Source organism: Danio rerio, chromosome 10 (genome assembly GCF_049306965.1).
Source record: "Danio rerio strain Tuebingen ecotype United States chromosome 10, GRCz12tu, whole genome shotgun sequence".
Taxonomy (NCBI): domain Eukaryota; kingdom Metazoa; phylum Chordata; class Actinopteri; order Cypriniformes; family Danionidae; genus Danio; species Danio rerio.
In genome coordinates this window covers 27,678,464-27,701,499 of record NC_133185.1, presented here as the reverse complement: position 1 = coordinate 27,701,499, position 23,036 = coordinate 27,678,464, and the positions used below count along the sequence as shown (strand labels likewise).

At 34.8% G+C, this 23,036-nt stretch overlaps 2 protein-coding genes across 2 annotated transcripts; one reads left to right on the top strand and one right to left on the bottom strand.

Annotated features, from left to right (window-relative positions):
- Positions 1-739: 739 nt before the first annotated feature.
- On the top strand, positions 740-15,410 carry pcolcea (procollagen C-endopeptidase enhancer a). Its single transcript, NM_001030181.3, has 9 exons — positions 740-871; positions 7,463-7,571; positions 9,564-9,822; positions 10,292-10,416; positions 10,951-11,087; positions 12,403-12,740; positions 12,812-12,892; positions 13,491-13,661; positions 14,606-15,410. Exons 1-9 carry the CDS (start codon positions 783-785, stop codon positions 14,734-14,736), a joined length of 1,440 nt encoding a protein of 479 aa, NP_001025352.2. The 5' UTR covers positions 740-782; the 3' UTR covers positions 14,737-15,410.
- A 2,621-nt stretch (positions 15,411-18,031) lies between these two features.
- si:ch211-237l4.6 lies at positions 18,032-21,955 on the bottom strand. Its single transcript, NM_001033091.1, has 2 exons — positions 21,730-21,955; positions 18,032-18,676 (listed from the first exon to the last, which is right to left on the bottom strand). Exons 1-2 carry the CDS (start codon positions 21,953-21,955, stop codon positions 18,522-18,524), a joined length of 381 nt encoding a protein of 126 aa, NP_001028263.1. The 3' UTR covers positions 18,032-18,521.
- Positions 21,956-23,036: the final 1,081 nt, after the last annotated feature.

Sequence of the window (23,036 nt, the reverse complement as noted above, 5' to 3'; positions counted from 1 at the left end):
GAAGTATCAGCCAATCAGATTACTTTATGTAAATTTACTTTGGACTTACTTCATTGGCTGATGCTGCTATGACGATCGCGTCAGCCCCAACTTCAGACATGTCAGGTGTTGTCTCTGAAGCCCAGTGTGAATCGAGCATTAGTCTCGATTTTGAATCTGCCACTATGCTGATGCGCAGGCATGTGTAACTCTGCCCTCTTTTGAAAAGCACACAATCTCAATTGAATTTAAAGCGTCACTTACCAAAATAGCACAAATATAATTAAAGCCTTAAAAAAGGACTGTTTTAAAACATTATTGGTTTGGTTTCTTGAGCTGAGGGACATCAGAGACTTATTTTACGTCTTGAAAAAAGGGATATAATAGGTCCTCTTTACATTTTATTGTACAGTTCTTTCTCACTTAAATCTAATTAAATCATTTACAAATTTAATAACTTAAGACATATTACACCCCAATCCAAAAATACTGGTCTTCCTCAATGTTTAAGACAGTTTTGGCCTTATTCAACTTCGTTTTACAAACAAACTCAGCATTTGTTTCTTCATGTATCCTGCTTTTATTGATGCAGCATTCTTCCCTTTGGCCAAAGTCAATGAGGCTGATTCTCAACCCAAAGTTAACATCTGGCTCTAATTAAAACCTTCCCCTTGCTCGTCCCCCCCATAGCGTCACTTTTTCAGTCCCTTAGCATCCCTCCCTCAAACCTCCTTCTCCTCCTTCTCGTCCCGGGTCGTGTGTCCTGTGGCCGCATCTGCATGAGGAGCTCAGTGCTGCTGGATATGGAGCATTTGACTGTGGTGTGGAGTTTGTGGCTTCTTCTGTCTCTCAGTTTTGGAGGGGTCTTGTGTCAGACCACCAACTACACCAGGTGTGCGGTAGGGCTGTGAATGAGAATAAGCTTGGTGTGCATGTCAGGACAGCTCTTTGAAGCTATAAATAACCAGTTTTACAAACCAAAAAGGTTTCTGTCGCAGGAGCTGTTTAAACTCGCTAGCTTTTTTTAGATGCCTGGCTGTGTGTCATTTTCATACTGTAAATGCTTGAAATGTTGGTGAATTTGAATGTGGTTTTAGGGTGAACTGGGTCAGTTCATCAGATCCAGCTTTCCTCATACCTCAATACTTATTCTGGAGTACACAGAATTCAATGACTGCTCGATGATGACTAGATTAAGCAATCTGACTCTTGCTGGAAAATGTTTATGCTTACCTTTTAAAGGAACAGTATTTTCTTTTAATAGTTGTTTTATTTTTAGAGATTTTTTGTAGCCAAATTTTCATTTAGTATCTCTATATTTGAGACTTTGTAGAATGTTTGTGCTGCTCTTTTTCCTTAAAATGAAAGTAAACAAAAAATGGCACTACATGCGCAATGCATCAAATCTAAATTTACGATAGTAATTTTAGCTTTTGTTTGTTTACTATTTTATTAAAGAGCTCCAATTTTGCCCGTTTACAAGATATAAAATCAGTCTCTTGTGTCTCCAGAATGTGTCTGTAAAATTTCAGGTGAAAATATCCATCAGATCATTTATTATATCCTGCTGAAAATGTCAATGTTTGAGGTCAGAGGGAGTTAGGTGTTTTGCGCCTGTGCCTTTAAATGCAAATGAGCTGGTTTTCTCCGCTCACTCTTGGGACATTTTCTTTCAGAGTAGGATAACCAGGGTTGGATGTCAGGATAAACACATCAAAATGACAGGCAGCAACTCAGACATGAAACCGAGACCCACCGTCACAAATACTATAGCAAGATGAATGCAGTAGTACGTGTTTGTTTAACACGATGTGCTGTTTTTGCTCATCTACTCAAGGCTAATGTAACAGAATGCCCACCAAACAGATAAATGTGCTGCTGTATAAAGATCAATTATAGCTAAGTTACTGTGTAAAATAAACCTGATTTAACGTCCACAAATCGGGACTCCTGTTGTTTGATTGAAGCATCCTCGTTTTTAGTTGTGTACATTTTGCAGCTGTGGTGATTCCAGAGTTTCTTTGCAAATCCTGTCTTGTTGACATGATTATATGTGTTTATACTGAGACATGGTAATGTGCCCCTGTCAATCAATATCAGTGGGTGGGTAAAAACACTTCTATCACGGTATGGTGGCCATCACAATTTCATGGCAATTCGTAACTTTTTTATTGAAATTGTAGGAATTGATATGATCCTATTCATACAATTTAGTGCGATTCGCTCATCCCCCAATGATGGTTGTGTTTAGGGGGTGGGGTTTGGTTGCCTTGCCATTTTCCTTTTAAGATCAGGCTGAGTAAACTTTTAAAGTCAATGGGATTTTAATTCTATTTTAACATCAAGAACAAAGAACTTGTTTTGTTTATATTACTCCAATATGACAGTGGACTTACAAACATTTCTGTTTACAGTATACAGCCTCCAAAAGTTGATTTTGCATGATAAGTGCCCTTTAAACAAATAGCTCAGTCAAAAATGAAATTTTCATTTAATCAATTTTGCTCATAATGAAAATTTGTAGTTAAGCCAAAAATGCTTTTAATTCCGTGTCTTTGTTGGAGCTATTTAGACTGTTTGTGTTGCTCTCTTCTACACATGCAGTGAAAGTAATCACCAACAGCAAAAACAGACACAAATAATAAATACATATTTTTCCACATTCATTCCGCAAAACTTCTTAATATTCTGTGTACAATTGCCTCATGGATGATTTTTATACCATGTATATGCTGTAAATGCTTGTCAAACAAGGTTATATCAGAAGCATACATACAGAAACAACAATGTGAACAATCGCATATGTGTCAGTTTATTAGATGTGTGAATTAGCAGTTTTTGGACATAGTGATAACACATGATGCAGTTTAACACAACTCGGCCAGCCAATATTGAACTATTTCATCACTGGATATTGTGATTGCCAGAAGAAAACACAATCAAGATGTTCGAGAGAGTTTACTGATACAAGGAATAGTCCTTTGGAGCGACCTTTGTACTTTTAGAACCTTTTGTCATGCTAAAATAACAGTATTACACACTAAACGAAGTGTAACAAGCATAAAAAGACAGCACAAATTATTTGAATCAAATATTCATTCATTCATTTGATTTCCTTCGGCTTAGTCTCTTTATTCATCAAAGGTCGCCACAGCAGAATGAACCACCAATTTATCCAGCATATGTTTTACACAGCACATGCCTTTCCAGCTGCAAACAATACTGGGAAACAACCTTACACACTCACTCACAAACATACTGCAGATAATTTAGTTAATTCAATTCCCCTATAGTACATGTCTTTGGGGGAAACTGGAGCACCCGGAGGAAATCCACACAAACACAGGGAGAACATGCAGACTACACACAAAAATGGCAACTGGCCCAGCTGGGGCTTGAACCAGCGACTTTCTTGCTGTGAGGTGACAGTGCTAACCACTGAGCCATTGTGTCGGCATTATTCAAAATATTATGCACCTAATTAGTCTTCTTTAACAAGTACTCTATTTTCCTGTGGCAGGTTGGTATGTTTGCCTATTTTTATAAGCGGTAAATATTTGAAAATATCACTTAAACAGTAATGTGCCATAAACATCCCCTTTGCTAAATCTGTCATTCTGTGGGAGCGACTGTATAATGACTGCTGGCTCTGCACCATCACTTTACAAAAGAGCTCTGTTTTATTTTGCTGTGCCATAGAGTTTAAGTCTATAAACATATGTTGCTGCAGACGTCAGCGAATATTATGACAACAATAAAACATTTCAAGAAAGTTAGAAAGGATTTTGAACTGTCAGTGAGTTTAGAAATACTGCCTGCGATGTTGTAAACACTGAATTAAAGCGTCTGCCTCTGTGAAACTGCTTTCAAGCTGTTGCTTACCAAGTTCATAATTTAAAATAAGTTTTTTTAGATGGTCTTTTCAGTTAGCAGCACTTGATATAATTAAACTGGTGGAAAGAGTTCAGATGCAAACACTTCCAAGCGTCAGAAATTGTCTTTTAAAATTGGCATTTTACTCAGCCTCCTGCAGGTTTTTTATTTTTACTTTAAGGCAAGGCAAGTTTATTTATATAGCAAATTTCATACAAAGTGGCAATTCAAAATGCTTTACATAAACAAGAATAAAAAAGACAAGTATGAGAAAATAAAAAACAAATAATAAAATGTTTAAAAACAGATTAAGATGTGTTGAAACAGGTTATAAAAGAATGAAAAAGAAAAGAAAGACATAATAGTGCTATCTTTTAGACGTTGCACAGTGCTCATTTAGTAAAGGTACAGCTAAACAGATGTGTTTTTAGTCTCGATTGTGCCTAATGTTGGAGCACATCTGATCATTTCTGTAAGCTGACTCCAGCAGCGAGGGGGGTAGCAGCTGAAGGTGGATTCACCCAGCTTTGACTGAACTCTTGGAATTTCTAGTTTATTTGATCCTAATGATCTGAGGGATCTATTAGGTTTGTATTCAGTGAGCAAATCTGTAATGTATTGAGGTCCTAGGCCATTTAGTGATTTATAGACAAGTAAGAATACTTTAAAATCTATTCTGAATGTAACTGGGAGCCAGTGTAAAGCCCTGAGGACAGGCGTGATGTGCTCTGATTTTCTGGTTCTGGTCACAATCCTGGTCACAGCATTCTAGATGAGCTGTAACTGTCTGTCTTTTTGGGAAGGCCAGTGAGGAGGCCGTTACAGTAATCCACCCTACTGCTGATCAAAGCATGAACAAGTTCCTCTTAGTTTTCACTGGAAGCAAAGCATCTAATTCTTGCAATGTTTTGAGATGATAGTATTCTGATTTACTGACTGCTTTGACATGACTTCTGAAACTAGGATCTGACTCCAGAATCACACCAAGATTCTTGACATTATTTTTTGTTGTTTGACCTTTAGAGCCAAGGTACACATTCACCTTGATAACCTCATCTCTGTTCCCAAACTCAATGACTTCAGTTTTCTCTTTGTTTAACTGAAAAAAGTTTTGGCACATCCAATTGTTAATTTCATCAATGCATAGGCAGAGGGTGTCAATGGGGCTGTAGTTATTAGGCAGTAAGACTAAGTAGATCTGAGTGTCATCAGCATAGCTGTGGTAGGAGATTTGGTTCTTTCTCATTATTTGGCTCAGGGGAAGCATATAAAGGTTGAACAGGAGAGGTGCCAGAATTGAGCCTTGTGGGACTCCACATGTCACGGGTGTCCACCTCGACCTATGGTCTCCTATACTGACATAGTAACCTCTCTCTTTAAGATAAGATCTGAACCATTTGAGGACCGTGCCAGACAGCCCAGTCCAGTTTTCCAGCCTATCTAGAAATATGCTGTGATTGTGTCAAATGCAGCACTGAGATCGAGCAATACCAGCACTGTTAGTTTGCCTAAATCTGTATTTAGGCAGATATCATTGATTATATTGGCGATATCATTTTATGGCAAAGAAGTTGAGTTATTATAAGTTTCACATTATTTCTCAATTAATAATGTGCCCTTTATTGTCTTTAAAGTAAAATGTCTAAGGTAGGAGGCTGAGAAAAAAATGATCATTTAAAAAAAAAAAATCAGATTGCACTTAGAAGTTTTTGCATCTGAACTTTATCTTAGCAAATTATTACTACAAATATGTCATGTACTACTTTGTACAAAGAAAATGGCATTTTCTTGGCAGGAATATTCTATTAATTTGTATTCGCAACTTATTGTGTCATTTCTATTATTTATTTTTTGCCTCAAAACAACTGATGTTTTTCTATAAATTAAGGTTTACAGTAAATACAAAAACCATATCACTTAACAATATTAGATAGCTCATACAAGATTGTATTAGCTAATGCTTTACTAACATGAATAAACAATGAACAGTATTACAGTCTTTATTGATGTTAGTTAGCATTTGCTAATGAAAATACAGTTAGGTCATGCTAACTCATGGTGCACGAACTAATGTTAAATTATCTAAATGCATTAGATCAATAACTATATTTATACAATCATTGTTGATATAACATTTGATATAGCATAATATAAAATAAAAAGCTAGTGTATACAGTGAACCAATCTAAACTAGAAAAGTAAAGTTCATAGACAAACTTTATGTTGGCTTGAGAAAGCCTCGTCTGAAAGTTTGATACAGTTGACATAGTTAAGTACATATGTTAACATGTTTCTTGTATGAATTGGCATGTTTCTTGCTAGACAGTTGCAAGAGTGTTCTGAGTGGTTGCTAAGGTGTTGCTAGATGGTTGCTAGGCGGTTGCTAATGTGTTGCTAGGCAGTTGCTAGGGTGCTCTGAGTGGTTGCTATGGCGCTGCTAGGTGGTTGCTAATGTGTTGCTAGGTGGTTGCTAAAGTGTTCTAGGTGGTTGCTAAGGTGTTCTAAGGAGTTGATAGGGTGTTGCTAGGTGGTTGCTAAGGTGTTGCTAGACAGTTGCTAAGGTGTTATGAGTAGTTGCTAGGCATTTGCTAATACAAATTAGCATGGTTCTGGCATGAATTAGCATGTTTATAGCATAAATTAGCATGTTCTTAGCATGAATTTAGTATGAATTAGCATGTTGCTAGTATGTTTATAGTATAAATTAGCATGATGCTAGTATGTTTATAGTATGAATTAGCATGATGCTAGTATGATTAGTATGCCGTTAATATGTTTTGAGCATGAATCTGTATGTTGTTAGTATGTCTAATGTAAAGTCAATGGCAATTTGTTTCAATGGACGTCTATGGGAGAGTTGCTTTGATGCTGTCAGTGGTTGCTAGGGTGTGGCTGGTAAGTTGAAAGGTCATTGATGATTGAGAGATTTGTAGTCTGATTTAAATGAGCCCAACCTTAAGTCTGTATGACAGTCTGGCACAAAGGTATGAGGTCACAAATTTTGGTCCAATGTTAAGTCAAACAGTTTTCGAAAAACTGTTGGAAAAGATGTAGCAACCTGAGGAGGTTGAAGGTATGGTATATGTTTAGTGGTTGTAGTATTAATGGTCTAGAAGGAGATGCATGTAGAAATCAAATTACTCTCAGAAGAAGAAGAAGAACACGTTTATGTAGTATAACAGTATGTTACCTTTCTCAAGCCACCATAAATGCAATGATAATGTACAATACATAATGTATATACTGTGCTTTGCTATTAAAATCCTGAAATACATGAAAATCCATGGACCTTTATTAGCTTTTAAAATTATTTTGTATAAATATCTGCCGTCTATTTAACTGTATTTTGACTGAAATCTCATGACAGATAGCAAAAGCAATTATTACAATTAATGTATGTAGTGCTTATGAATCTTTAGTATTTATGTATCTTTAATAGCAGTAATTCAGTTGTTGTTGGTCCATCTGTGTGCATCTGTTTGTACTTTGTGAGATTGTGTTTTGCAAACTATGTCTTGACTCATGTGTTTATTGTGCAATATAAACACATTCATATGAGCCATTCTCTTATAGTGAAATCTCTCTTTTTCACCATTCCTCGCTTTCTCAGGCCCGTGTTTAACTGTGGAGGGGATCTGGTTGGAGACTCAGGCTTTGTGGGAAGTGAAGGATTCCCATCGTTTTACAAACCCAACAGCAAATGTACTTGGTACATCACGGTGAGTTTACTCTGATTTCACACTCAAGATTCACCAGATTACTTGAGATAGAAGGGAATTCTATAATTGCAGATACAATCAGCATTTCAGAAATTATATTAAATAATCAATGCTTGCCAAACACAAGTCACTTCCTTTTTATCATTTAAAGGTCCCGTGAAATTAAAATAAAATGTTTAAGATGTTAGTGTATTGTTCGTTGTTAGGATAATTAAGCTAGTGTGCACCAAAACATTGATAAAAACCGTGTTTAGAAGACATTAAACCGATATAAACATCTCAAGCTTTTTGTCACAATGCCTAAATGTATCAACGGTTTTATTCATGTCAGTTTCTCATGAAATCATGACCAATCAAATGCTCTCTAGTATCTGACATGCCCCGCCCCCTTCAAGACGCTTCACATTTGATGTCCTTGAGCTCAACCACTACAACTGAAAAAAAAACATTAAACGCTATTGGCTGTTTTTTAAAAGGGGGAGGGGCTACACTGTCTCTTCATATTTTGGTTGAGATTATGCCAAACTTAAAAAAAAAACGCACATTTTAAAGCATTTCCAGAGAAGTTTTAAGAAACAGCAACACAAAATATTCCTTTATAGTTTTGTTGGTAACCTCAGTAACTTTCAACTCTGGTATAGACTGTCAACACTGGTATCCTATTAACAGAGTGTGATGGTAACATAATTGACCATTTCAATTATTTTAGTTTTGTCCAAAAACTCTCTTTCGTGGCAAAGATGAAATCATGATTAAAATACTTTGCTGTGAGATCAGTGATGGACTGTGTTAATTTATAATACTGAAATAAAAGTTTGACAAAATAACTTTTGTTGAAAGCAATTTTCAAATCTAAATATTTTCTCAGTGAGAGCACACATGACTTTAGTACTTCAGATATGATCAGTGAGGAAAAGTGACATCATTTCCTGTATCTTACAAAATTGTGGAAGCTCATTTCATCAGTTTAACAGTAAAGTACAGTTTGGTAACAGAATGGATGTAAGATTTACAGATACATTTTATAACAGGAAATTTGTTTTAAAACAATGTAAACTTGTAGAATTTGAGAAATGTTTAGGGGTTTATAAATAAAATAAATGGAATATTACTGAAGTAAAATAAAACAGTTGAGGTATAGGCTTATTCTGAAAACGTAGCCTTGTATACATTTCTGGAGATTGCAAATTATGTAGCCAGAAGTACGTATGGCTGCATTTCGTCTTTAAAACAAACAATACAGGCTGGTATGACACCGTTCCTTTTCGCACTTACCAGCTGACCACTTACCTCCCTTTAGACAGCTTTTCTGATGTTACCAGATTGTCCAGTAGCTTGCCATGTGCGCTGGTGGACTTAAGACGCAGAGAGGAGTTGACCAGGAGTTGACAAAACATAAAATAAACAAGTAAAAAACAGGGTGAGAATGTGGTAAAATCTGAAAATTTGGTAAAAATCAGGTGAGGGCTTTTCCTTTTTCTGGATTGCTTTTTAAACTGTCGGTTACGTTTAGGAAAGGAGGGTGGGTCAGTCAATCGGTCAGTCATTCAGTCAGTCAAACAGTAAGTCGACAGCAGCTTCTGGTGGTTTTACACGAGAACAGCTGGCATGAATGGCACTCAAGAGAGAAATTTGAGATCTGAAAAAGCGTAAACAAAAAACTGCAAAAAAACAACATATCTCCTTGGACATATTTGGTGCTCCCCAGGAATGTATATAGAGGTACATTGTCAGAATGAGCCTTAGTTGCAATTTACATGATATGTGATAAAAACATGCACAAAAAAATTCGAACAAAATGTAAAAACTTTTTTGCAGGAAATGCTATATTGTTAGGATTTATAGCATCTTGGTATCCATGCCATTGAGTAATTATTCTAATAACATAACCAGTTGAGGAAAAAAATAACTGAAGTAAAAAAGAACTTTAAACAATACATGAACGTGAAAATATAAAATCTCTTCTAAAATATATGTGTGGCTTTGTATCAGGTCCCAGAGGGCAATGTGGTGATGCTGTCCTTCAGGATTTTTGATCTGGAAGCTGATCCTCTCTGCCGCTATGACTATGTGGATGTTTATAACGGACACTCAAACATGGTGCAGAAGCTCGGTCGCTTCTGCGGGACATTCAGGCCTGGGGCTCTCATCTCCACGTCCAACACCATGATGGTCGAGATGGTTTCAGATTCAGGAACTGGAGGCAGAGGGTTCGTGGCCTACTTCAATGGTGGAAAACCACACGTGGATGGTGAATTCATGCTTATTAAAAATTAAATATAAAGAGCCAGATTTAACAAACTTAAACTTAACTTTAAACGGACTAAATAATTTATATGTTTTAGTTCTTAATTTACCAAAACCCAAAACGTTGTGAGTTTGCATTGAGATTGTGCTGCTCATGTAATGTTAATTAACCATTTACTTAAAAACCTTTACATTGTTTTACAGTAAAATACTGTTAAATTCTTTTGAGTGCTGTTAAGTTCATCAGTAAAACTTAAATTCTTGCTATGATAATTTTATTGTTTAACTTATTTGTGCCCAAATGAATTTCTGAATAGTTTCATACATAGTTACAACAATGGTGACATCATAAACATTTGTTTTTAAACCTATTTTACTTTATTGTAGAAAGAAAAAAAATATGCATATCACAAGGTTAATGTTTGCAGCCTCAGTGATCTTTTCTCTATTGATTTGTTTTTTTTTTCTTTCAGAGCACCAGTTTTGTGGTGGGAAGCTCACAAAATCTCAGGGCACGATCAAAACTCCCAATTGGCCAGAGAAAAATTATCCACCGGGCATCAGCTGTTCTTGGCTTATAACAGTGGAACCAGAAATGGTGAGGAAAAAACATAACCCTGCAACACTCACGGATCATTTTGAGTTAATAATTCAATGCTCAATAGTGGCGGCAGGCCAGACAGTTTTTGTAGCCTATTCATTCAATGATAAAAAAAATAGGCCTGTTGGGAAACAGAGACATTTGAGATTGTATCTGGGATACTTTTAAAAACTTATATAAGAACTTTTCCCAGAAAGCAAAATCATTTTCTGATGTTGAACTTTTATCCAGGTCAACACTATCACTGTCAGTCCATATTTCTAGTGCAATAATGTTCTTTGTACTATTGAAATATTGAAATATTACTATTATTATCTTTAATACTTTATTATATTACTTTGTACTATAAAAATAATATTAACAAATGTTTCTTTCAACATCTGTTCACTGAAATGTTCCTTTGTAACCCTAAAATGATTCTTCTTTTGCATCAGTGTCCCACTTATGCTTTAATGCTTGAACCAAACTGTTTTGTTTATTGAATTGAATCACTGTCAAGATTATGTTTGAGGGTTTTTTTGTGTGTTTCAGGTGATTGAAGTGAAGTTTGATAAGTTTGATTTAGAATCTGACACTTACTGCCGCTTTGACTATGTGGCGTTCTTTAACGGAGGAGAGAAAGACGATTCGAGGCGCATCGGAAAGTACTGTGGATACACTGCACCTCAGTCAGTATTCATTTTTATCTCATTTGCTGTCATTTAACTGCTAAAGAAGCTACATTTTACTATTATTATTAGGGCCTATACATTAGGCTCTTTATGTATTAATCACTTATTTATTGCAACTGTGCAAAAACATTTTGAGAGGGTTCCCACTCTTAGCCAAGAAAATGTACCGTTTGGGTGGCTGCAATGTCCTCTCTATGCCATATTTGACAGCTCGACAGGCTTTACACTTAGCTTTTCTGTCATCTTATTTTTTTGTCATCTTTGTAGTTGTTTTAAAGTCAAAAATATTCAAATTGATATTTTCTTGGCATGTTAGCATTAGGTAAGTGACAGCTTAATTGATTGCCAGCTGATAGGTGTGAAAGAAATTAAACTACAGCAATATGTGCAAAACAATGCAATAATAAATACAGTTTAGCTGACATTTACACTGTTGTAGCTTAACAATTAAACAAACAAACAAAAGGTTATTTTAAAATAGAAATGATGATCTCTGTTGAAGGTATTTGCCACAAACCTTATTCTAAATTTATTTTCAGATGGGGTGGTTTGCCAAACTAAAGGTTAACATAGGCCAAATTTGGTCTGCAGGCCCTATGGGCATCTCTGCTTTAAAGAGTTTCTTAATTTAAATTGAGTTAATTAAAATTTTAAATTCTGTTGTTAATTACTCTTATTAATTCTGCTAATTTCAATTCCCTTCAAACCTTCATTATTTTCAGAAGACATAATATTTCATCTGAGAGCTCCCTCATCCTCCATAGACAGCAATAGTCCTGAAACATTGAAAGTCCAGAAAAGGAACTAACTTCAGTGATGTAACTGTAATCATACAAAGCTCCAAAAACACCTTTGTGCACAAAAAAAATCTGCAAAAGATACTTTGTTTATCAAATATCTTCCATGTCAGATCAAAATGTGTGCTTACTATAAGCAATACAATGCTTGCATGTGGCAATAGTATCTGGATGCAGCCTTTATGATGCAAGCTGAGATTGCATCTCTTAGAGATACAATGTTAGACTAATGCACTCAACGGAGGTAGTGTTGTCACTGTGACGGGTAGCGTTAGTTGAGGCCATTCAAAAGCATTGCATGCAGCTCAGATTGCATCTGCACCGAGTCTGCAGCCAGACCCCTCTCGCATGTGGCACTGCTGACTTTTATGGCAATACATAGTAGCCTACTCCCCATATAAAAAAGAGATTTTTTTTTTAATTTCTGGGTGAACACTTTAAATTAATTTGCTCATACAAATTTTACACCACCACACCAAATTTTACTATGCAACATTTTTTTGTTCAATTTGCAGGAACATTGTTACGAATAGCAACGTGCTGTTAGTGCAGTTCGTATCTGACCTGAGCGTGACTTCGGACGGATTCATGGCGTCATACACCAGCATCCCGCGTGGTCTCCATTCTCCGTCTGCAGGTGGCGATGTTGTGTCAGGACCAAGAGTGTCTTCAACACCCACAAAACCTAAAATCATCCCAGCAAAACCTGTCGTAACAACAGAAGCGATAACTACAACTACAACCACTACTACAGAGGCACCGGAACAGCCAAAGCCCCGACCTAAACCAGTTAGACCCATTAAACCTGTGAAGCCTCCAGTCCGTAAACCAGAGCCTGAAAGACCCAGACCTGGTAAGGAAAAGATGAGAGTAGCACATGATTCTGGTTATGGTTGATTGTAAATTGTTTAACCTCTTTTTTAGCCACCGAAACAAACCCACTGTGTGCAAAGGCATGTAAAAGAGATGGAACTATCAAGACAAGCTTCTGTGCAAGTGAATTTGGTAAGCAACCATTTGGTACTATTAGAAGCATTAAGAAATATGTATATCACAAAATCTGCTAAAAGCTTGATTCCTATTGATTGATGAATATCTAAGGTATGCAGTTATGCAACTTTTTTAAATTCACTGTAAACTACGGCTTCTTGGTTCCTATTGCTTTAATAGTATGTCCATTGTAAACAATTATATGATCTGTAAGTCATGACAAGATACCTGTATACACTCAAAGAATGATTTTTGCTGCTTCTTCAAACTACTTATTTAAAATGAGCTGAATCAACACAGTTCTTGAGTTTTTTGTGACAACTTAATTGTTTTATATTCAATCCACTTAAACTTATAAAAACAATTAAGTTCACTTAATTCATTTGTGTTGGAGGGTGTGGAACCCAGCATTTTTAACAGTTGATTTTTATGTCATATGTTTATTATTACTTATTAAACCATATTTCATAATTTTATTTTAACAGTTTATTGTAATTCACAATAAAATGATTGATAAGACTAATTTGATTCAACCTAATTTAATTACATTAAGCGTCTCTATAAGTTATTTGATTTCAGTTCTCCTTGTAATGTCTTTTGCTCTGTTTTTCAGTGATCACCGGTACACTGACAGCATTGACTGCTGGACCTAGAGGAAGTATGCAAGGCACCGTGTCCTTAATTAAAGCCTATAAGACTGGCAGACTCACAATCACCCAAGCTGGAGAAACCATGTCTGTCAAACTCATGATGCCCTGCAAGAAATGCCCATTGCTGCGCAGAGGTACAGTATATGACCACTAAACATGTGCCCACATTCAACAATTAAGTATATGGTGATAATGAACATGCACAATATTATTAGTATTAGTAGTAGTATTAGTATTTAACAGTAAACAAGTTAGAAGTGGTGTTCCAGAGCCAGTGCTTTGCTTAACTGGTTAGTTTAATAGTTTGAACATTAATATGAAAAAAGTTTTATAATTTTATAATAACATGACTATTACAGGGCCTTTGTACATTTCAATTGTGCAATAAGTCTCCAATAGTTAACATTAGTTAAGTGAACTAAACTATTTAAGTAAACTAAACCATGAAAACTACAAAAGCTTTTATTAAGCTGATGTTAATTTTTTATATTCTTAGAATCGCTTTATTAAATAGAGTTAATAACTAATATAATTAAGCATTTCTATTTAATATTAACACAGTAACTACTAAAGTGAAATACTAAAACTGTTCTTCTCTCAATGTTTATTTTAATTGGAATAACATTAGTTAGTAAAACTTTCTTGAATTATTTTATAACATGTTCACGATTTTATTGGTTTGAAACATTTATTTACTCTGAACATGTATATAAAAATGTATTACACCTTACAGTATTTTTAATATACCTGCTAATGTAACTTTTTGCAGCAATATTGTATTAATATATCTTGATCAAAGCTTCACCAATTAATCAAGGCAAAATGTTACCACCATAAGCCTAATGGCCACATATGATCTCATAAATACAAGCAAAAGTCCATTTGACCTACATTTATTAGTTGTTAGTAATTATTAGTTATTAGTACTAATATAGTTATGGTAACTAAGAACTTTAGCTTTTTTGAATTTGATTGTAATGCAGTATAATGTGCACCTTTAAAGCTGCTTTGAAACACTATTTATTGTGAAAAGTGCTACACAAGTAAACTTGAATTAATTTCTTGCAATCTTCAACAGGTCAAAACTACATCCTGATGGGTGAGGTGGACGATGAAGGCCGTGGTGTTCTCAATCCTGGCACTTTCACAGCTCTTTACAAAGCCCCACATCACAAAATGCTGACCAACATCAACAACCAGCCATGCTGATCTGCTCCCTCATATATCCATGTAAACGTGAGCAACATGTGGAGAAAAGACACTAGATGAAAGCAATGGCTATGGACAGTGATTAGACAAGATAATAAGAGGTCTTGTTTGGCTTGCTCAGGAAGTCATGCAAAACTTTTCTGGACTGATTTGATTCAACTATGGTGCATTCCAAACTTGATAGTTTTTATAGCTCGTATAGACAACACAGAGATGTCACTAAATATATGTGTAACTTATGATGATGTCATCTGATTTATATAACACAATATTGCATTGAATTTGACACTGTGTTGTTTTATTGACAAGGGATTTGTTTTCATTCATTGAAAGCTGGTTTTGGTTCAAATACATCTTTGACACAGATTTAAACCATGAGCACATACTAAACTGGTGATGTGGTTAAAATAACACTTCTCTTTTCTACCTCTTTTCTCTGTTCATTTGTTCAGGAAAGAGCGTCATGTTCTGTAGTTTACTCTGGACAGTGTGTAAATTTATTGTATACATTAATCTAACGTGCTTCACTGCTGTTAGTGGTAAAATTAAAAGATTTAAATAGTATTAGTAGGTTGACATTAAGTGAAAAGCTTAAATTTAAAAGGCAAGCGAAATAACAAATGTTGTTTAGCTATAACTGAAATATGTTTATACTTTAAACAATTAAATTGTTTGGTGATAAAAGCTGTATAAAATTAATATCTAAATACATAATAGACATACATTGAAATATAAAAATACACATACAAACACTTTACAAATTTGAATCGATATAAATGTAAAAAATACACTATAATTAAAACATACTACAATATAATTATACTAGTACAATATAATATCTCCTAATTCATTAATTTTCCTTCGGCTTATTCCCTTTATTCATCAGGGGTCACCACAACGGAAGGAACCGTCAACTCATCCAGCTTATGTTTTATACAGCGGATGCCCTTCCAGATGCAACCCAATACTGTGAAACATCCATACGCACTCATTCACACACATACACTGTACCATGTCTTTGGACTTGTGGGGGAAACTGGAGCACCTGGAGGAAACTCGAACACGGGGAGAACATGCAAACTCCACACAGAAATGCCAACTGACCCAGCCAGGGCTCGAACCAGCGACATTCTTGCTAACCACTGAGCCACCACGTCTCCTATATACTGTCTAATTATACAAACTAAAACTGTAAATAATAAACATGGGAAAATATTTTAGAAAGTCATACGATAAGTTAATATACCTTTAGTAAATAACGTTTTAAGAAACTTTGATATGTAAATGTCAATGATTGAATTAAACATGGCATCAGCCTTATCCCTTGTCAAAATATCTCCAATAGGATTTCTGTATAGGACTTCAAGTGGAATTTGTGTCATATACTGGAACCTTTCCTAAAGGATTCCAATAGGATTTGTTTCTCTCTTAAACACAAATGGCTTCATAGCGTCATCTAGTGGCCAAATATTTCTACCTATACTCAATAAAAAAAAAGCTAAACTGACTGCAGTACAAAAACAAACACACCACAATTAAATGCATCGTGCAAGTTTGCAGTCATAAGCTCTGGCCTATCATCACAACATTAGATGCTTACAGACATCCATCGACGTCACTTAGGCCTATTAAAGTGGATAATGACTTGCAAAGGCACAATGAGTTAATTCTCATCCCATGTCTGGCAACTAGGCAATTTATATCCTGTCTGTCCTCTCTGCGTCCTCCCAGATGAAAAACATGGCTGCATCATTTCTTATCTGAACTCTGGCTAATGGCTTAATGTTTACACGCGCCAATTACATTGTACAGTGTAAATCCACCTTGTCGGTCGAGTTTAATATTTATCCGAAGATTATAAAAGGGGTGAAGTAGCAAACATTTACAGTTTCTTTAAATTCTGTATTATTCAAGAATATGAACAGCGTCAGTTTATTGTGTACAATTATAATGACAGTTAACAAGTTTCCGATAGAACGTTAAAACACTGAGCAGACATTGAAAGCGAATAATATAGTCTTAAAGGGATAGATCACCCAAAAATAAAAATATCAGTGTTGAATTTGGACTCAATGGTCGTTGAGATTCACCATAGGCTATTCTTGTGCAACTACAAAAGTGTTCTTGGAGCTTTGATGATTACAGCTGAACCTTGGAAGTCACATTGAATGTTTCGACAAGGATTTTGGTCCCTTTTGTGGACCTTAAACGTCTTGAGCGGACTGCTGCTCTTTATCAAGGACAAGAGTTTATGGGTTCTTTGGGTTCTGAACGAATGAGATTGGAACGACATGAAGGTAAGTGATTAATAACAGTTTCATTTTAAGGATGAACTACTCCTTTAAGGAGATTACCATAATGTGCTAGATTTACATTACTAATAACTGTGAGTTTTCTGTTCATCAATTCAGACCCCCACCCCCCTCCCCAAAAATCCAAATTTTTTATAGAGTGCTTCCGAATATATGCCATTCATGAAATATATGCTTCAAAAAGGCTCTTTTACTCCTTAGGAAAACCAAATAGGACTAAGCCTAACTAATTTTAATTTGCTATATATAATTTGCTAAACTGATGTCACATTTAATTCAATCATTGACATTTGCATATCAAAGTTGCACAAAACTTAATTTATAAAATTTAAACTTAATTCAGGACTTTATTTCAAAATTAATTTACCAAGTTTAATATTTATAATTTTATTAATATTAAACAATACTTTATTTTACTAGCCTAATTTGTATTATATTGTAGTATGTTTTTAAAAAATATATATTTAGCATTTATTAGAATTTTTTATGTGTATATTTTAATATTTGTATGTCTAATATTTTAGATATACCATTTTCATTCATCTTCTAGCACCAAGGATTATGTATAAATAATATTATAGTATTATGTAAAAGTAATATAATAAAAGGTACAAAACCAGAAAGGAGAAAACTACATACATACCTACATACTACAACAAGGGCATTGCTTTGATATGCAAATGCCAATGATTCAATTAAATTTGACATCAGTTTAGCAAATTAAATAAAGCACATTAAAATTAGTAGTAATATATATATATATATATATATATATATATATATATATATATATATATATATATATATATATATGTGTGTGTGTGTGTGTGTGTGTGTGTGTGTGTGTGTGTGTGTGTGTGTGTGTGTGTGTGTGTGTGTGTGTGTGTGTCTGTGTGTGTGTGTGTGTGTGTGTGTGTCTGTGTGTGGATGTGTGCACAAAACAAAAGCTACAAGCAACTGAATATGACAAAATTAATGATGAATTAAACAACAATAAACTCTTTTATTACAGACTCAATCTGCTTTTAACATAATTGGACATTAGGAAACCAAAATATATAATTACTAAAAATGGTCTATTATAATTCCAGTTATTCATACAAATCCTTATTTTTTTACCTGAATACATTCATAAACTTCTGAAAAAACAATTGTTTCCATCTAAAAAAAAAGTGACAGGGAAATCATACATCCAGGACCAGGTAATCATAACAAAACACACACATACACCATATCCTTACAAAATCCAGCCCTGACATTCATCACTCTGTCTACATAAAAACATTTCATTATATTCCAACAGTATAAGAACAAAACAGGTGAATGCCGGACCTGACAGAAAACACTGTGACATCTTCACTAAATACAACAGGTTTAGTTCAAGAGTCTAGCAGGCTCCTACACTATTGTTCAGGATTGCTAGACTCTAGAGTCAGGTACAAGGCGGAGGATTCTGGGAAAGGAGCCCAGAGGTCAGCAGGTGGCATCAATGATATTGCCATCCATCTGGTGGCGATAAACTACTCGTGCTTTATGGGAGAAATAGACGGGATGTGTGACGCTTTCCACTCCATCGTAACCCCAGGAGACTGTTGGAGAAAAGACAGGCGGCACCTCGACAGATGGTACTGTGAATGATAGGAGAGGAAATTAATGTTTAAGAGACAGACATTAGGAGGATATCAGAATGGTGATATTTATTAAACAAAGTGACTCACCAGGCGGAGGAGGGCATAACCTGCCTTTACCTCGCTCTTTACAGCGTTTATACCAGGGAAAACACTGCAGGACTTTCTTGCCCATGATTCAGCGAATAGAACAATCTGGAGAGAGAACATGCGGTGTAAGATCTACTGACAAACTTGTCAGATTTTAGACACAGTATGGAAGTTTACATTAATATTTATAGTATTCATTAATATTTATAATATTTATATAATTTAAATGAGCTTAATAATGTATTAATAATTGCTTAAATGCGTAATAATTATATTATATTATATTATATTATATTATATTATATTATATTATATTATATTATATTATATTATATTATATTATATTATGAACTTTACCACAATGAAAATTGAAAGTCACACTGTTATATTTGGTGTAAATGTCTTGAAAGTAGCCTAATTAAACTCCCATCTCTCACAGATATATATATATATATATATATATATATATATATATATATATTTTTTTTTTTTTTTTTTTTTTTTTTTTTTGTATCTCTTGAGAAGTTTAAAAGACTTAATATTTCAAAGCAAACCAAACAAACACTTACAAAACTTAAAAGTAAAATAAGAAAAGTGCCAATATATCATAGATCTACTGACTGATGAACATGAAGTTTCAATAACATTGTGTTTTTGATGCTTATCTTATTTCTCTGACCGGAACAGAACATTAGCTGAGAGGTGAAAGTGCGAGATTTCTAATGGCTCGTAGAAACAAAGAGCTCATTCATCTTAAGAGGATTAATCCTCATTCGTGATTGAGGTTTGTAACGGTAGTATATTATTCTAGAGGGGCACACAGTTGTGCTCTGTGACCCATTTCAGAGGGCTGGAACAAACAGTCGAGCCAGAACAACCAGATCTGACACCACAATCAGTATCAATCAGTCAGTGTTAAATGTGGACCTGAAGTACAGGAAGGGAACGGTTTTTAACTGAACACTTCGATTGCATAAACAAAGAACAGAACCACCCTGTATTGAGCAGACTATGATTTATGAATCTTCTGTAAATTTAGAGAATTGTCTTGATGTGTCAGGTGTATGGTATTTAGATGCAAAGAAATAATGTGAGGAAATGAACGTGTGCTGAAAATAAATTAAAGTCATTCAATTTTAAATACTGAAACATAAATAGGCCAAAAATTCTACATTTATAAGATGATGATAATAAAATGAAATGTAAATGTAATATTATAATTGATATGATTAATTTTATATCAATTGATATTAACTACATTTACAATGTCTTGTATATGATTAATAATAAAACATAATAACAAAATAACATTATACTAATGACCATTTAATAAAATATATATTAAGAACTGTTGTTAATGTTTGGAGTTTGATGCACAGCTTCAAACTAGCCAACCAACCAACAAACCAACTAACCAACCAACCAACCAACCAACCAACCAACCAACCAACCAACCAACCAACCAACTAACCAACTAACTAACTAAAATAAAAATAATAAATAAACAAGGGCTTTTGAACAATTACAGAATTGATTATTTATTTTGTCTATGGCACTGTCTTTTAATCAAATGTGCTATTTTTCTTATGCATTATGGATGTTACATTAATAGCCTAATTGAATATTCTTTAAGAAAATAGACATGTTTAATATTTGGAAAAGACACAACTTGATTAAAGTTTGTTTAATGTAGCTAAATGCACAGTTATTTGAATTATTACACTGACAATAGAAAATCATTTTATTTGGCAGTATTATGTGAAATAACTAAATATTACTCTCGCATTAGATAAATGATAAATAGATTAAAAGATAGAAAGGAAAGGAAATTTTTTTTACATTATTGAGATGTTATACCATCTTATAAAATATTTTTTACACAAACATAGGTCGTACTTATACATACACATACTTTTTTACACTTTCTTGTAATATCCCACTGAGGCTATTGTTTATTTTCACATATTATAGGAATTTCTAAAACAAATTTTCAAACTAAACTGCCTTTATAGGCTAATCTGTAAAAATCCTGGGTTCCACACACTCGATTTGTGTTAGGACAACATAAAAGAATAAAGTTAACTTATTGGTTTTTACAAATTTAAGTTGATTGAACATAAAAAAATAAGTTGTTCTTATAAACAAATCAAGAATTGTGTTGATGTAGTATCAAGTATTTTGAACAAACAGCAAATATATATTTTTGAAGGTACACTTTGAAAAATGCAGGATTTCACACTATTATTTATGTTGTCCCAACACAAATGGGTTAACTTTCAACAAATTTATGTGGATTAAACATAAAAAAGAAATTAAGTTGTCCCAATGAAATATCAAGAAGTGTTTCGTTTCAGGTTAATTTAAATAAGTAGTTTGAACAAACAGCAAATATAATTTTTGAGTGTATTATGAAGACGGTCCTTATGTCTGGATCATATATCAGGGTCCGTGACATGAGCATTTCTTGCCAAGATCCTTTTAGAGTCCAGTGTTTATAATGAGTCCGCTAATGCAAAAGCCCCTTAAATGAGTACCGGACCTGGAGCCTTTAGATGCCGGAGAAAGAGGCTTTGCCGTTCTATGAAAAGTATCTTACATAAAACTCTAGCGAGGGGAGGTCAATCCCTCATTGAAGAAAATCAAACCAGAGCAACAAACACACATCACAGATCAAATAAGTTCAGATCCAAATATACTTAAGCACACCGCGAAAACATGGCTTAAGGCTTTCAAAATTATTAAAATGTTCATCTTTAATTGAAGAATATGCTCCAGTGTCATTTATAGATTAGACTTTACAGTGCACGTCAGGAAATCAAGTCTCAAGCATGATATTTACTATTCATAATATATAATAGATAATATAGCCATAATATATGACCTTGTTTGCCTACAACTGCAACACTTTGCCTACGTCAGTCACACATTAGCTATCCATTAAACATGACTTGTTAGAAACGCACCTGTAGAGAAGTGAATCAGCGCACGTTTTATCCAGTGGTCTGCAGGATCTGCTCCGTCTGAAACTCTGGCTCCATGAGATGCTTGCGTTGGTCGTGGTGTAGATCGTGTTGACAGCGTGCAGGGCTTATTCCCGGCGGACACTGATGCTGCTGTGACTCTCTGCCCCTCTGTTCCGTTACCTCGGTTGCGTATTAAAGCTTTGATTGAGCGTGCGCGGAACGCCATGGGAAATTTCCACCGGCTGAGGCTTTAAATAACTAATCCTGCAAGCCACAACAAAAGCTCTTGACCTCAAAAGTGGCTGAGAACATTTTAATTTTTTTTTACAGACAGTCGCTTAGCAAATCTGTTTTCTTTGTCTTTGCAAATCTTAATAACTGTAGTTAAAGTTGCAGGTTTTGTTTATTTATTTATTGTCTGACAGGTACAGAGATACATTGCTGACAGTTTGCTGCGAGTTATTATTATTATGTGTTACTGTAGTTTAACGGTTTAAAAGAAAAAATCTGATAGGGTCGCGAACTGTTTAATAGCCAATCAGAAAACAACAATTTGGCGCGAGTTTATGATCGAACAATAGATCAGCACCTGTTTTGAGCCAAACAGAGAATAACAGTCAAGTTCTGCATGTTTGGGGTTCCTTTCTGCAATGCGGAAGATATTAGTTGTTTTAGGACATTCATTTGCCTATAGGTTGTAATAACAATCAGGAGTAAACTGTCAAACTACTTGATGTACAAACAACTGTTCATTCATTTTTCTTCGGCTTAGTACCTTATTTATCAGGTGTTGCCACAGGGGAATGAACTGCCAACTGTTCCAGCTTATGTCTTATGCAGCGGACACACTCTTGCATTCACACACACTCATACGCTCTGGCCAATTTAGTCCATCCAATTCACCTAGCACCCAGAGGAAACCCACGTAAACACAGGGAGAAGATGCAAACTCCACACAGAAATCTTAACTGACCCAGCCGGAACTCGAACCAGGGACCTTCTTGCTGTGAGGCGACAGTGCTAACCACTGAGCCACCGTGTTGCCCAAACAAGTGTGATTATACATAAAATAATATAATAAAAATCAGTTTTGCACCATCATTTTACTGCTAAAAATCAATAGATGTTAACGAGACCAGAAGTCTAGGGTCAAACAGTTTCCAATAGCTGTAAGGTCAATGCTGCATTCATGTCATGTTGGCACCTGGATTATTAAGAAAACAAAATGCTGTGTTTGCTATAGTTCAAAAACTCAATTCCTGGAGGATCACAGTTCTGCAAAGTTTAGCTCCAACCACTTCCAACTC